The sequence below is a fragment of the Zeus faber genome (genome assembly GCF_960531495.2).
Source record: "Zeus faber genome assembly, chromosome: 20".
Taxonomy (NCBI): Eukaryota; Metazoa; Chordata; class Actinopteri; order Zeiformes; family Zeidae; genus Zeus; species Zeus faber.
In genome coordinates, this window is record NC_137207.1 from 4,777,356 (window position 1) to 4,790,667 (window position 13,312).

Sequence of the window (13,312 nt, forward strand, 5' to 3'; positions counted from 1 at the left end):
ATGAAAGAAAAAAATAAAAAAAAAAAAATAAAAAATAAATATATATATATATATATATATATATATATATATATATATATATATATATATATATATATATATGAGAGACTATTTTTCAATGTCACTTTTGATTAATTTTGTACATCTCAATGTTGCCGAAGTCGCCAGAGTTCGAGCTGTGCATAAGAATGTCTTTGTCTCCAACAAGTGGTCTTAACCTTTAAATTTCTAGGCCTCCACCTCCACCTTGACCCGTCTTTGTGGTTTTGTCTCTCCTTTTTGTGGACTCTCTCTCTCCCTGCGCCATCTCCACTGTCCTATTTCCCTCAAGGCTACCGTGTCCTTTCCTCTCACTGTGACGGTATCTCCCTTCAGATCATCGATGGTCACACCGGTCACACATACTGTATTTCACCCCCCTGTTGTAGAGGCGGCGTGGTTTTTATTTGGCAACAAAGCAAAACACCACTCCCATCTAGAGGACGTACCAGCGTCTTACAGCTTTATTTTATTTTATTTTATTTTATTTTATTTTTCACTTCTAGAAGGACTGACGTTAAACGTTAAACCAGCCAAATACAGGCAGAATTAGACAGGTCCAGTACAGAAAGAAATCATACCAAACATAGCTTTTGAAGTTTCAGATCTCCCAGATAAACAAACTGGGGTGGGGTTTATCTCTCAGATAAACAACAACCTGAGAAATGTATTGATTGCTGTTGGTTTTTCAGTGTGGGTATTTTTATTTTTTTTTTAATGAGGGAAGTTGTAGGAAAAGAGGGGGAGGGGCCGAAGTGCCTACTATAGAGAATGGTCTAGAAATGTGAACCCTAGAGGGTGTGTGGGTGTGTGTGTGTGTGTGTGTGTGTGTGTGTGTGTGTGTGTGTGTGTGTGTGTGTGTGTGTGTGTGTGTGTGTGTGTGTGTGTGTGTGTGTGTGTGTGTGTGTGTGTGTGTGTGTGTGTGTATTCTTGTGCAATGAACCTGACAAGAGATTTGCACTGATTGAGCTGTGGCTAGAACCATTATTGTAAAGGGGAAGTGTTTATTATTTACAGACAGTATGGTATCTTTTAATGATGACATTGGCCTTAACTTGTTTACATAGGGGGGGACAAAGTTGCATTTATCGAAAAATGGGATTGTGTAGTTTAAGTGTATTGGAACAGTTTGATTCCAAAATGTTTGGTGAAGGGCTGGGGCAGGGGGGTCTCAAGTCTATTTGAACGTCACCATTGTACACACTATTAATGTTTTTTTTGTTTTGTTTTTTTTAAGATGGACCTCTGATTTTGGAAAGAAACTTCTCTTCAGCCAAGACCTTTGACCTTAATATCATTATTTGTTTGAAGCTATCAAAACAATTGATGACTGTCTTTTCTGTTGTTGTTATCGTTTTGTTTTGTTTTTTTCCATGGCTGAGGCTGGGTCAAAGGCGCCCTGAACATGAGCGATATATCTGATATATCATCAGAGCATTATCACTTCATATTGGCCCAATTTTCTGGGGGTTGCATTTGCTCTGACAATCCCGCTTTTTCATTGGTTTCCAATCAAAGTCCAATTGAGTCTTGATTTGTATGTCACTGTGTTTGTTTGTTTGTATTTTTCTTTCACAGAAATAAAAATGCTTATAATGGCTGTGTGTGTGTGTGTGTGTCTGTGTGTTTTTCTCTGGATTTTTTTCTGGAAATTAATTATTGTTTACTATATCCAGATAGTGATATTCGTGAGAGTTTAGTATTATTATTATTATTATTTTACATCATCCCGGATAGTGTTATCTGTGACCGATTATTTATTTATTCTTACTCCTGTTATTGTATCGTCCCAGATAGTGACATTTTGTGATCGTAAACAGGCTTGATGACGACACCCCCGCGCGCGCGCGCGGGCGGGCGGGCTTCGCGCTCGGCCTTTAAAGGGCGCCTCGCACGCGCAGGCGGCCAGAGGGTGGCGGGGCCGCGCGCGGTGCAGATGTGTCGCAGATCTGCGAGGAAAGTCACGCGAAAGCACGGGGGGGAGGACCGCGCGTGGGAGCGGAGCGGGATCCGACGGGCCTCGCCCCCGTCGCCGACACGGCCACGGGAAAGCTGAAGCCAGGGGAGGCTGGGACGGCGGCGTGCGGGAGGCCCGCTTTTACCTGACCGCACGCACGCACGCGCTCACGCACACGCTCACGCACGCACACACACACACACACACACACACACACACACACACACGCGCTAGGATCCCCGTCATAACACACACTTCCGTCAGGGATGGAGCTGTCGGCGATCGGAGAGCAAGTGTTTGCCGTGGAATCCGTCATTAAGAAAAGGGTTAGAAAGGTAGGGGCACAGTGTGCGTGTCGGTGCTTTATATATATATCACATGTTGTAGATATGAGCTACTCTTCGAGAAAGCCCCCCCGGGACGTTGCGTCGACCACACGTTTGGGGAACTTGTAGGTGCACGTGCGCAAACGACATAACGGTCGAGTCGCAAGCGCTCACGTCACCTCGTATTCGTGGCTCGTTCGAGTCCCCAAAATTAGGGGTCCGTGCACTCCGCGCCTTCCGCATGTCCGCCTTCTGTTTCCTGATCGTATCGTCGGCTGACAAACATGCCGAGGGAGACGATAAATGCTCTTGATATCAGCTCGTAGCAACGACGTCATAATGTGTAGTGTGGATGACGTCATCTGGAATGACGTCACCCACGCAACGCAATAATAAAGAAAATAAAGAAATCTAAAAAAATAATAAATAAATATATATATACAGTATATTTCCAAAGGGAATTATATATATATATATATTTGTAACATTGTATTTTTTATAACTTAATTATAACTGTTAATTATAGTTATTCACCAGTCACACAATCAATTCAACTTAGTTGAAATGTGCGTTGATGTAGAAAGACTTGACTTTCAAGTGCATTTTTTTATAACGTTCTCATATCATATTGTAGGAGCGCCTTGGGCTTCCAATTGAATACAATCCCCAAGTTCAAGTTCAAGAGGTTATTTGTCACTCGGTGTTATTGTTTTCTTGCTACTCAAGCCACATATTTCACCCCGCCTTTCCCCTTAATTGGTTTATTCTAAGGTATCGTTAACTTAACGTTAACGACAACGTTACAGTGTTCATCTGACAAAGAGCCTATTTCTCACACGGAAAAGTGCCCTCCTCAACAGAAATTATGAGATTGTAATGCAGAACCTAGTGTGCTAGTGTGCTCTTTTTAATTTCCCTCTTATTTCCTTGCAAAGCGGAATGGATTTTAATTTCAAAGGCTTCTCGTTGAGACAGTCATTTTTAAGTAGCGCCGTCCGTGTTCGTTTGACAGGAGTGAACCTAAATGTCCATATTACACCATTATGGGCCTTTAAGACTAACAGCCTTGTAAGCAGATATTGTGACAATATTGACATTTTGTAAAATTCCCCATTCATACTGATCATAAATGTTTCCTAGATATAATTTCTCCATTTAACATGTTTTTACATTCGATGGAACCATCCCTGACGCCACCCTCGCACCTTGTGTTCCAACAGGGAAACGTGGAGTATCTGCTCAAATGGAAAGGATGGCCTCCAAAGTGAGTATGTCCAATAGACCTGCAGGCTCCTCTGTATCATACAAACTGTAAGATAAAGAAACGGGCAGCGGATGAATAGTTGAGATAAATTAAGATACTTTAAGAATGCTTTTGGAGGACATTTTAATGACTTTACAGAGTTGTCAGCCAATGGGAACGGAGGAATTAATCTAAGATGTGGTGTGACCTTGATCATGCTGGCCTATCCCTGTTGCGCCTGCAGGTACAGCACGTGGGAGCCTGAGGAGCACATTCTGGACCGGCGCTTAGTGGAGGCCTACGAAGAGAAGTGAGTGGCACCCCAACCACCGTACACTGTTCATCCATAGGAAAAAGAGACAGCTGGCTGGCGGACACGTCAATGAGGAGTCTCAAGCTAGCTTCACACCGAATCCATAGTCCCATCCGACCCCCGTCGAATAAATATATCAAGGAAAATGGGAGCGCTTGTTTCTTTCTAGTAGAGCAGCGGGTAGCTTCATCAGCTGGGCATTTACCATTTTCCATCAAAGAGAGTTTAGAATATCTTTTTATAGTGTTTGCAATGTGCCAACAAAAATGAAAAATTCATGCAATTCGCTTATATTAAAATAATTTATTGATAGTGAATATGGTGACATCAAGTGGTAACATTAATAATGTCCTTTTTATACAGTATTATGTGACTTTTTTTACTTAGTTTTAATCACAGTTCCAATCAAAACTTGACTGACGTAAATGCTGGTCATAGTGTCAGACGGAAACTTGTCGCAAGAGTTGGAAGATTTGAATGCATCCCGGAGCCTCGATCATGTGTGGAACCCGGTATTCCCTGGGAATGAATGGACTTCCTGTTAGTACTTTGTGGTTTGTCAGAGTCGGTGTGAATCAGGCTTTAGGCAATGTGATGAGGGATCAAGGGTTAGCACCTAGCATCACAAAATACTTGATTTATGAAATATCCAGGGACATTTTGTGTTCAGCCTGTTGTAACCGGACGAGACAGAAATCAGAGACCATGACAACAGTTTTGCCTTGTGCAATCTACAGCCTTCTTCAGGCGACACCAGGAGACATCAGTGCTGCCAGGTGATTCGACACCTGTCTTGTGTTTGGTTTTGCCCTGTAGTTTATAGTATGGTAGCAAGTATTCCTCATGTGGAATATAGTCCCAAATAACAGCAGCAGACGCCACAGGTCTATAATGAAGTGACAACCCACATCAGACTGATGTCTCCTGAGGAAGGCTGTAGATCACACGCCGAAACTGCTTTCAATGTTTTTGAACTCCTCTCCTCTCTACGTACAGTAAAATGACTTTCTTGGTTTTCTCAGAGAGCAGAGAGACCGAACTCTGGGACACAAGCGGAGAGGATCCAAAGCCAAAAGATCCCTTCAGCAGGTAATATCTAGAGTCCACTTGAGGTATTTGAGCCTGAACAAGATCAGAGTTTTTTATCCAATCACTGTGAACATGCAAGATCAAAATTGGAAGGCTGCACTGATTCATCAAATTCATCAGACAGACTTGTATAGTAGTTCCAGTAGAACAAGTTTCACTCTGAAAGTGACGACTATAGGTGGTGATGAAAGGTTTGACTCTTTTTTTGAGACTTGGTTCTTCAAGAGTCACTCAGTAAAAAGGGTCTTTGTTCGTTTGATTTAGTTGGTGTGTAGCCCGGTGGGCGAGGGAGAACTTGAACAATGAATGAGGGTGAGAAGAGTCGGTTTGGCTCTGTGTTGTGAATGGAATTCTCAAAAAAAAACCACATAAAATTCTGTCAAATCCAGAATTATAACCACAGGTAAACATTTTTCTGACATTTTTATTGGTTAAAAGGAGAGTTGCATAGTAATGTGAGATTATTATGTTGGTTGAGAAACACTGCAGTAGAATAGAGTATAAGCTACCGCATCAATGTGGTTTCCATTTGAGTGGTAGTCCTGCGTTTCCTCAGGAAACACCACTCGCAGGCAGCGTTATCAGTATATACTCAGTGGACTCTCACCTGTATCTTCATCCCTCTCCCGTTGTCCCCAATTTGTGTTATTCGTTAGAACACCATATACACTATGGACCTCCGAAGCGCACACAAGGTCCCAGAGAAGCCCGAGTCTCGCCTGCGTCTCGCCCTGAACCGCTCACTGGATCCTCAGGCCGAGGATCGCCCGTACGAAAGCTGCCGGCGGATCCCTCCCTCCCGGCTGGGGCATCAGAAAAGCCAACCCCAAGGGACGGGGTTCCAGTCCGTCAGGTCAAGCCCCACCAGAGAAGACTGGGATGGACGAGAAGAAGAGGACGAGGAAGAGGAAGAAGAGGAGGAGGAAGAGGAGGAGGGAGAGGAGACAGAGGAGGAGGGGAGGGATGATAAAGAAGAAGAAGAGGACGATAGTATTGAATTGGAGCAGGAGGAAGATATGATGACGACAAGGTCAGAGACTTGTGAAGACATTGTTAATGGTAAGTGTCTTCAATTCGGACCGATATTGAAACGCCGGTATATTCCTGCACCCATTATTGCTGTATTATGCAGCGTGCTTTTTGTACTTGTGTCACTTGTTGGTATAAAGGTCACAAATTGGTATCTCTATTTTTGGTTTTAAAGAACCCCCCCCCCCCCCCCCCCCCCCCATCACCACCCCCTCCACCCACCCCAGTTTGTCTCACTACTCGTGATGTCATTAGATAAACTCCTACTCATACATAAAGCCGATCAGATCAAATCATCAACTTGTGAAGCCGCGCCCACCCATTGAGCTGACCTTGGGCTAGACCACTCCCTCGCACTCCTCCAGATGATTGAGAATCGTTATGAATAATGCTATTAGAAAACATGATATTAGTAATTTACAAATAAAAAATGTTTGAATGTTTTAATGTCAAAAGTTTGTATAATGTGGTGTTTGTAGAGAGGTTTGTAGACATAAAAAAAAGGTAAAGAGTGATTGGTTTGATGATTTTGTGGCGTGTTTTAAGTCAGCCAATCAGGAGAGGGATTACAGAACCTGTTTAGCTTCTCTACTCTAATTGACTCATTCACTACTTGATTGAGGAACTAGAGGTGATGTGGAAGTTTTGTGTTTTAGTTTTGTTTTTTAAAGTTACTGGAACATACATAATATAAAAACACAACATCAAATGTTCTACATAACATCCATTTTGTGTCATCCCTGCTTTGTTTTACTGGAAGCACTCGGATATACTGATGCGGACAAACGCGACGCTGTCTGAGTTGGTCAGCTCGACGTCCGTCAGAGCAAGGGATAAAGTATCCGAGTGGAGTCGAGAGAGGTTAACTCGATAGCAGACACGTGACGGGACTTGATGCAATCACTGCCTTGGCTCAAACACTCTCAGGGGTCCAGACTTAAGGTTTTTCCCCATCGTCCCGAAAAACAACGAACTGCCCGGAAGTGAACACGGACGTCCCAAATTATAAATGTTTATTTACATTAGAATTACATTCCAGTTAGTTCAAGTCACTCAAAGTGGTTCTTGGTGGCCGTTCACAGGATTAGGAAATACAGGAAGTTTTCCCTCACACACCGTGCATTAAAACCGACTCAATCCAATCGAACGGCTCTTTTTACTGAGTGACTTGTTAAGAACCGACTCCCAAAACAGAGCCAAACCTTTCATTGCTCATGGAACCTTTCTTCAGAGAACCTGAGAAGACGTGCTCTGCTGTAGCCCGCGACTGTGTTTGACATTTGCAAAAAAATATTTTTACAATAAAATCCCTTTCCTCCAGGGGCAAATTTCTGTTAGTCCCATACACAACATAATCCGAAAAGTCATTAGAAAGTTGGATCCTCCCCCATTGGTCAGGTTTTGCATAACAAGATACAGTATGTCACACTATGTCATGTTTACCATTTTCCATGAATGAGAGTTTAAAACCTGCTTTATAAAGTGTTTGAAAAGTGCAAGAAAAGGAATGGCAGCACAACTCACTGATATAAAAAGAGATTAATTGATAGTGAATATGGTGACATCCAACGTTTATTATTATACACACGTGACTTTTCTACTTAGTTTTAAGCCCGGTTACAACAAAAAAAAAAACTCCCGTCACAACTTCCAGTAGTAGGATTAGGTGTGAAGCCGGCTTTGGCCTTGAGCGTTGCCCTATCTTTATCTCTCCTTCTCTCTGCCGTGCGCCGTTTCCCCCCCACGTTCCTCTTCTTGAACCTTCAGGCCGGAGGCAGCAAGCGGAAGGGTGGAGCCGCGCCATTGGACCGAAGGAGGGGGAGGAGGAGGAGGACAGGGCGTCGGAGAGGCCGGGCGACTGGAGACCCGCCGTCGGCCCGGGTGAGGTGACCGTCACCGACATCACCCTCAACTCCCTCACGGTGACTTTCCGAGAGGCGCTCGCGGCCACGGGCTTCTTCAGGGACTGGGCACTGGAGGTCTGAGGTCGAGGCTGAGGAGTTTGGGGGATGAGGAGGCGTAGCGTAGACTCTCTAGAAACTACAGCGTGGCAGGCATGGCAGTCAGTCCCGTACTAACACATAGCGATGTTGCCCGTGAGTGGCAAACACATCTGTTAATACTGTACCACATGTGATTTAGTCTTAGTATGAGATCCAGATGACAGGATTTTCCTGCATGCCTCTACTCAACCTACTCAACCATATCAACGTTATTGATATACATCCAATCTTCTGTGTTCACCTGATATGCCTAGGCCTCTCCGGAACCAAGCGAGCAAAGGGGTTGTACGCTAAAAGTACAAAAACTAACCCTGAGACTCGAGAAAAGAGGGTGAGGAATTGCACTGAATACATTTCATTCATCTTAAACTCCTTTACAGCGCTGACTTGGCTTTGATTTTGGGAACGAACATGTCTAGCAGAGAAATACGTGATTCAATAAAAAATATTCCAGAAGTTCAGTTTGAAGAGAATACACCAAGACAATATCCCCACCCAGACCTGCTCAAGACCCAACGGGTGAATTTATGGATTTGCGACCCCCCCCCCCCCTTTTTTTGACGTGTAAAGCGCCGTCAAAATCTCCCTATGCTGGCATCGTCCTAATTGTCTGAGGCATATTTATTTATTATAATTATTATTTATTTAGGTCTCGAGATCCCCAGTTGACAATGAAGCCACGTGAAACGGAAGTGCCTGACGTTGAATGTTTTTATTCTGGTCGGTGGACCCAAAATGATGCTGCTCATTCCCTAACGTGCACACCAATCCCTTACAGCCCAACCTGACAACAGATGAACAGAAAACCACCGTCTAGGCTTCAGTAAGTGTCCCAAAACGCTGTCATTCCCACGGGGGTTCAGATAAATGATATAAATTATACAAGATCCCTACACACTGACTGTCCCAGGTTGTTGGGGGTTTTTTTTGCGTTGAAACATGAACTACAGTACGAACAGAAATACAGCAAGGGGAGGAAATGAACTTGTATTTTTAAGTGATTATTTTTCTATGTTGACCTGAATGTAATCCGTTGGGAGATCCCTGGGGAGAAACTTGTGCGCATTTGTCACGCAAGACAACCGAATAGCTTTTATACAGTGTGTTGATAACCTGCCATACTGACACCCAAGCTAACTTACCAGTGGCAACAAATATAAGCACCTTGGTTTGATATGGCCTGTTGTCGTCGCTTGTGCTGCTTTCATTCAATGCTAACTGAAGAACTTTGCACTTTATGTGATGTAGTCAACCTGCATATGACCTGCTCTTGACTATACAGTCCCCATGAATGGAATATTTATATTCTAATACTGAAAATAAATGTTGCACATGTTTTATATCACTCGAGTGTTGTGGTCAATTGCAAACCCCAACATCTTAAGCAGAGGTTCAACTTTGTCCTGTGGATCTGATGCGCAACACAATCAAAGCGCGTTCAATTGCTACTTGATTGGGAAGGTTCGACGCATACGCAACGAAGACACAAAGCTGGAGTCGCCAGCGGATGGTGTACGAGTGAACGGGAAGAGGATTTGAAAAGAAGCAGAAGAGGAAGGAGTACGGGACTAAAACAGATCCACAAACATTCCAAAACAAATGTCGAGTCACCTAACAAATGAAGGCAGCGTGGTTTGTATCTGCAAATATATGCTCTATCTGCGCCGCCGGCTTACAACTCGTGTGTCGTCATCCGTTCGTTCATTTAGCATCTTTGAATGAAAATGGGTTTGTCGACCTTTCAGCGTTTCCCAGGAGATGGCGGTCATGCGCCGTTTTTCGGTGCCAGGCAACCCGCTGTTAAACTGAACAGCAGAAGAAGAGCGACGCGCGGCGAACACCTCGCCCTCGAACCACTGAAGAGTATTTATCACGCCAGACACGCAGGCCGATGAAACCCATTCTCTGCTTTGCACCCATCCGGGCTCGTCCTTCGCCGGTCAGGCGACGATGTTGTGCATGTTTTTGGTGGAGGTCCTTACTGATGCTGCATGGAGGAAACCCCATGTGAGCGCAGGGAGAACATGCAAACTCCACACAGAAAGGCCCCTAATCGAGAGATAACCCAGTGGAGCGCAGCGCCAACAGCGCTCCAGGCGGGAATCGAACCCAAGCAGCGGTGCAATGTTTCAATTATTATTATTATTCAGTTATTTAATTCTACGCTGGGCATAAAAGTACTGCAGCAGTCTGGGACATGGGCTGCGCCAGTATTTATTAGTCAAAGAGCCACAACAAATTCCATGCGCAACCAACAGGTGGGATTCAGTAAAGGCAAAAATGCTGCAAAACTCTGACAAATCGAGTGACGTCCTTCTCTTTCTACCTTGACACTGACAGTTCAACATCCAGCATCTGATCCGCTCCGGCAGCCACGGTTCCAGGTACAAATTCTTCTTCTGCTGTTTACTGGAAAGAGGGCGGTCATCACTTCTCATTTCATTTAAAAAATCGTACAGGTGATGATATACCAGTTGTCAATTAGGCACAGATACCGATTTACAGACACAAATCACGGCCTCTTCATTTGCGTACCGTGTTATACCAGCTACGTAACTTGACATTTGTTTCGTGAACGCTTATGAGAGTTTATTACATTTATCAGACGCTTTTACCCAAAGCGACTTACAATTATTCAAACACCGACGGACGCAGCCATCAGGAGCAATTAGGGGTTAAGTGTCTTGCTCAAGGACACTACAGCATCCTAGCAGGAGGAGCCTGGGATCGAACCAGCAACCTTTAGATTACTAGACAACCAGCTCTACCTCCTGGAGGTTTTGTGCTAAATTGATTTGAAACATTTTATATATATATATGTGTGGGTGTGTGTGTGTGTATGTGTGTGTTCAAAGCTACTGCTGTTTGTGAAAACAAGACACAGCCTTTTACTTTGGTCCAATTGACGCTAGAGGTATTATTTTTTGTAAGTATTCATTCTACATAAATCTAAGTATATATATATATATATATATCTTCATTTGTGATATATTCGATTTCACTAGACTCCAATTCTACAGACGAAAAGGCAAATTAATTTGTAATATCTTGTTAAAGATATTTCTGAATTGTTGAATTGAATTAATTGGATTGAATTGTCAACCCCCCCCCCCCCCCCCAAGTAAATAAATAAATAAATAAACAAACAAACAAATAAATAAAAGCAGCAGCACTAACTTCCGCGACTTCCGTTTAGTTTGCATTTCCGCATTAAAGTCATGCGCGGGGTTCGTTCAAGAGGTTCATGCTGGAGTAAGATGGCCACATTAAAACACGAAAGTGAAATTCTCCAAGGAGAAGCTAAACTTCGGGGCTGCTTTTATTAACATGTAGAAAAGAGGGCATATCAAACAGCCTGATCGTAGGGGTAAACATTTTCAAGGATTTTACACGCATGTGTTCACCTTATCTTATCAACCGGAAGGAATTTCATTTTAAAACAAACGACAGCACCACAGTGAGATATTTTTCCCCAATGGTACAAACATACTTTAATGTACAATTAATTTATTGGCAAAAAAGAACTCAGACCACCAGAATAACTTAAAAAAAATAAACTAATGAAAATGGAGCAACAGTTAATTCGTTTTGCTTCTTCCCAGCAAGCACCAAATGTTTTTCCTTTCCTTTTTTTTTTTTTTTTAAACAAAGAGAACAAAAGAGTGGTCAAAGATTCCATTTGAGTACACATGAAATATTTAAATAGTCTTACTTCCAGTCTCTTTCGGAGAAGAAATGATAAAAACTAAATATTTGTTCAGTTGCCACCGGTTTGTACAGTGATTCAGTATGTTTACATCTATAGGTCATGTACATTAAACATTTCTTCAAAAATTACAAAAAAAAAAGTAAATAAAAAATGGCATGATATTCACCACCGCCTCCCCAGTGCAAACTGAATTGGCAGTCTGCAGTTTCATTTTTGCATCGCTTAGAACGTCTGCAGTAAAAAAAAAAAAAAAAAAAAAATGGTTTGTCTTAATAATTCCTGTAGATTCAAGTTTTATTTCCAAAAAAAAAAAAAAAAAAAAAGAAAAATTAAATAATATATCTGTATATAAAAGACAGTTTTTTTCCTTGTGTTTTATAAAATAAGTCTCAAGATATATTGCCACCTGGTTGTTTGAGACCCCACCCCACCTCGACTCCACAAAAACAAAACAAATGATTCACCTAAATCCAGCCTTTGCAGAAAAATAGTCAGCGTGTATATATATTGTCTTCAGTTCTCTCCATAAAAAGCTAAATGACCAGATTCTTTCCAATCACACCTGTTATTGGCCTCCCACCTGCATAAACCATTTTATTAATATTTTTTTAAATCACTGTTCTGTTTGTGTTTTTATGTCCATGGTTGCGTGTTTGTGTGTGTTCAGGTCACGGACATCTTTTTGTAAAAGGTGTGTAACTTGTTACAAAGACCCCCCCCCCCCACCCCCACCAAAAAGGTTTTGTCTCAAAAATACCAGGAAAAAGGCGCATTGGTGCTCAAGACCTAGTACACCCCATACTGTACCTCTCAAAAAGATTTTTTTTTTCTTCACAAATCGCAATACTGTACAGTGGCTCAGGAGTATTTTTTAAGTTATTATAGACACAGCGAAAGAAATTCAGATCAAACAGGAAATAAGAGGAAAAAAAAAAAAACACAAGCAGTGAAGAATTTCTCTCCGGTCGTAAGTCTGTACAGTTGATCATTTTCGGTTTTTAATACAAAAAAAACCAAAAGAAAAACCAACAAAAAAAGAAAACAAAAACAAAAAAGATTATTTAAGTCCATCGATTTTTCTTTCTTTGTACAGTAATAACATTAAATAAAACCTTAGCTTTGAGGTGGTTGGGAGAGTATTTGGAACTGGGGGTGGTGGGTGGGGGTGACTGTGGAAGAGAATGAGAGCAAAGAAACTAATGAAGGAGTCGGGGGGTTTACGCCCCCCTCCCTCCGCACACAATAAAACCCCCCAAAAACAGCTGCATTCACTTTGTTTTTTTCCCTCCTCTGTGCATTTGTGTTTCCTTGAATTATGTACACAGCCATTTCAGCTCTGTTCCACTTGAAAGCTTGGAAGAGGCGTGGAGGCTTCACGCGTCCGTCGTGATGGGCGGGGGGGGGGGAATTTTGGAGAAAATGGGGGGGGGGATCATGTGTGTCCCTCTTTCCCCGGAACGCAAAACGCACAGAAAAGGTCGAAACTTGACTTGGAACGCTCCAAAATAGGCTTTCACACTCTCTCTCTCTCTCTCTCTCTCTCTCTCTCACACACAAGCGCGCGCGCACACACACACACAAGCGCGCGTGCACACACACACACA

General features: G+C 42.7%; 1 protein-coding gene across 1 annotated transcript; it reads left to right on the forward strand.

Moving 5' to 3' along the window:
• The first annotated feature begins 1,969 nt into the window (after positions 1–1,969).
• On the forward strand, positions 1,970–9,035 carry cbx7b (chromobox homolog 7b). The gene is made up of 6 exons (XM_080021379.1): positions 1,970–2,331; positions 3,543–3,586; positions 3,810–3,875; positions 4,901–4,967; positions 5,624–6,026; positions 7,764–9,035. The coding sequence occupies exons 1-6, from the start codon at positions 2,263–2,265 to the stop codon at positions 7,979–7,981; spliced, it is 867 nt and encodes a 288-aa protein (XP_079877505.1). The 5' UTR covers positions 1,970–2,262; the 3' UTR covers positions 7,982–9,035.
• The last annotated feature ends 4,277 nt before the right edge of the window (positions 9,036–13,312 follow it).

Excerpts from the sequence above, each read along its gene's own strand:
- cbx7b (XM_080021379.1), top strand. The coding sequence starts at position 2,263 with ATGGAGCTGTCGGCGATCGGAGAGCAAGTGTTTGCCGTGGAATCCGTC. Across the intron at positions 2,332-3,542 it reads TTAAGAAAAGGGTTAGAAAG|GGAAACGTGGAGTATCTGCT; the intron begins GTAGGGGCACAG and ends GTGTTCCAACAG. Across the intron at positions 4,968-5,623 it reads CCAAAAGATCCCTTCAGCAG|AACACCATATACACTATGGA; the intron begins GTAATATCTAGA and ends GTTATTCGTTAG.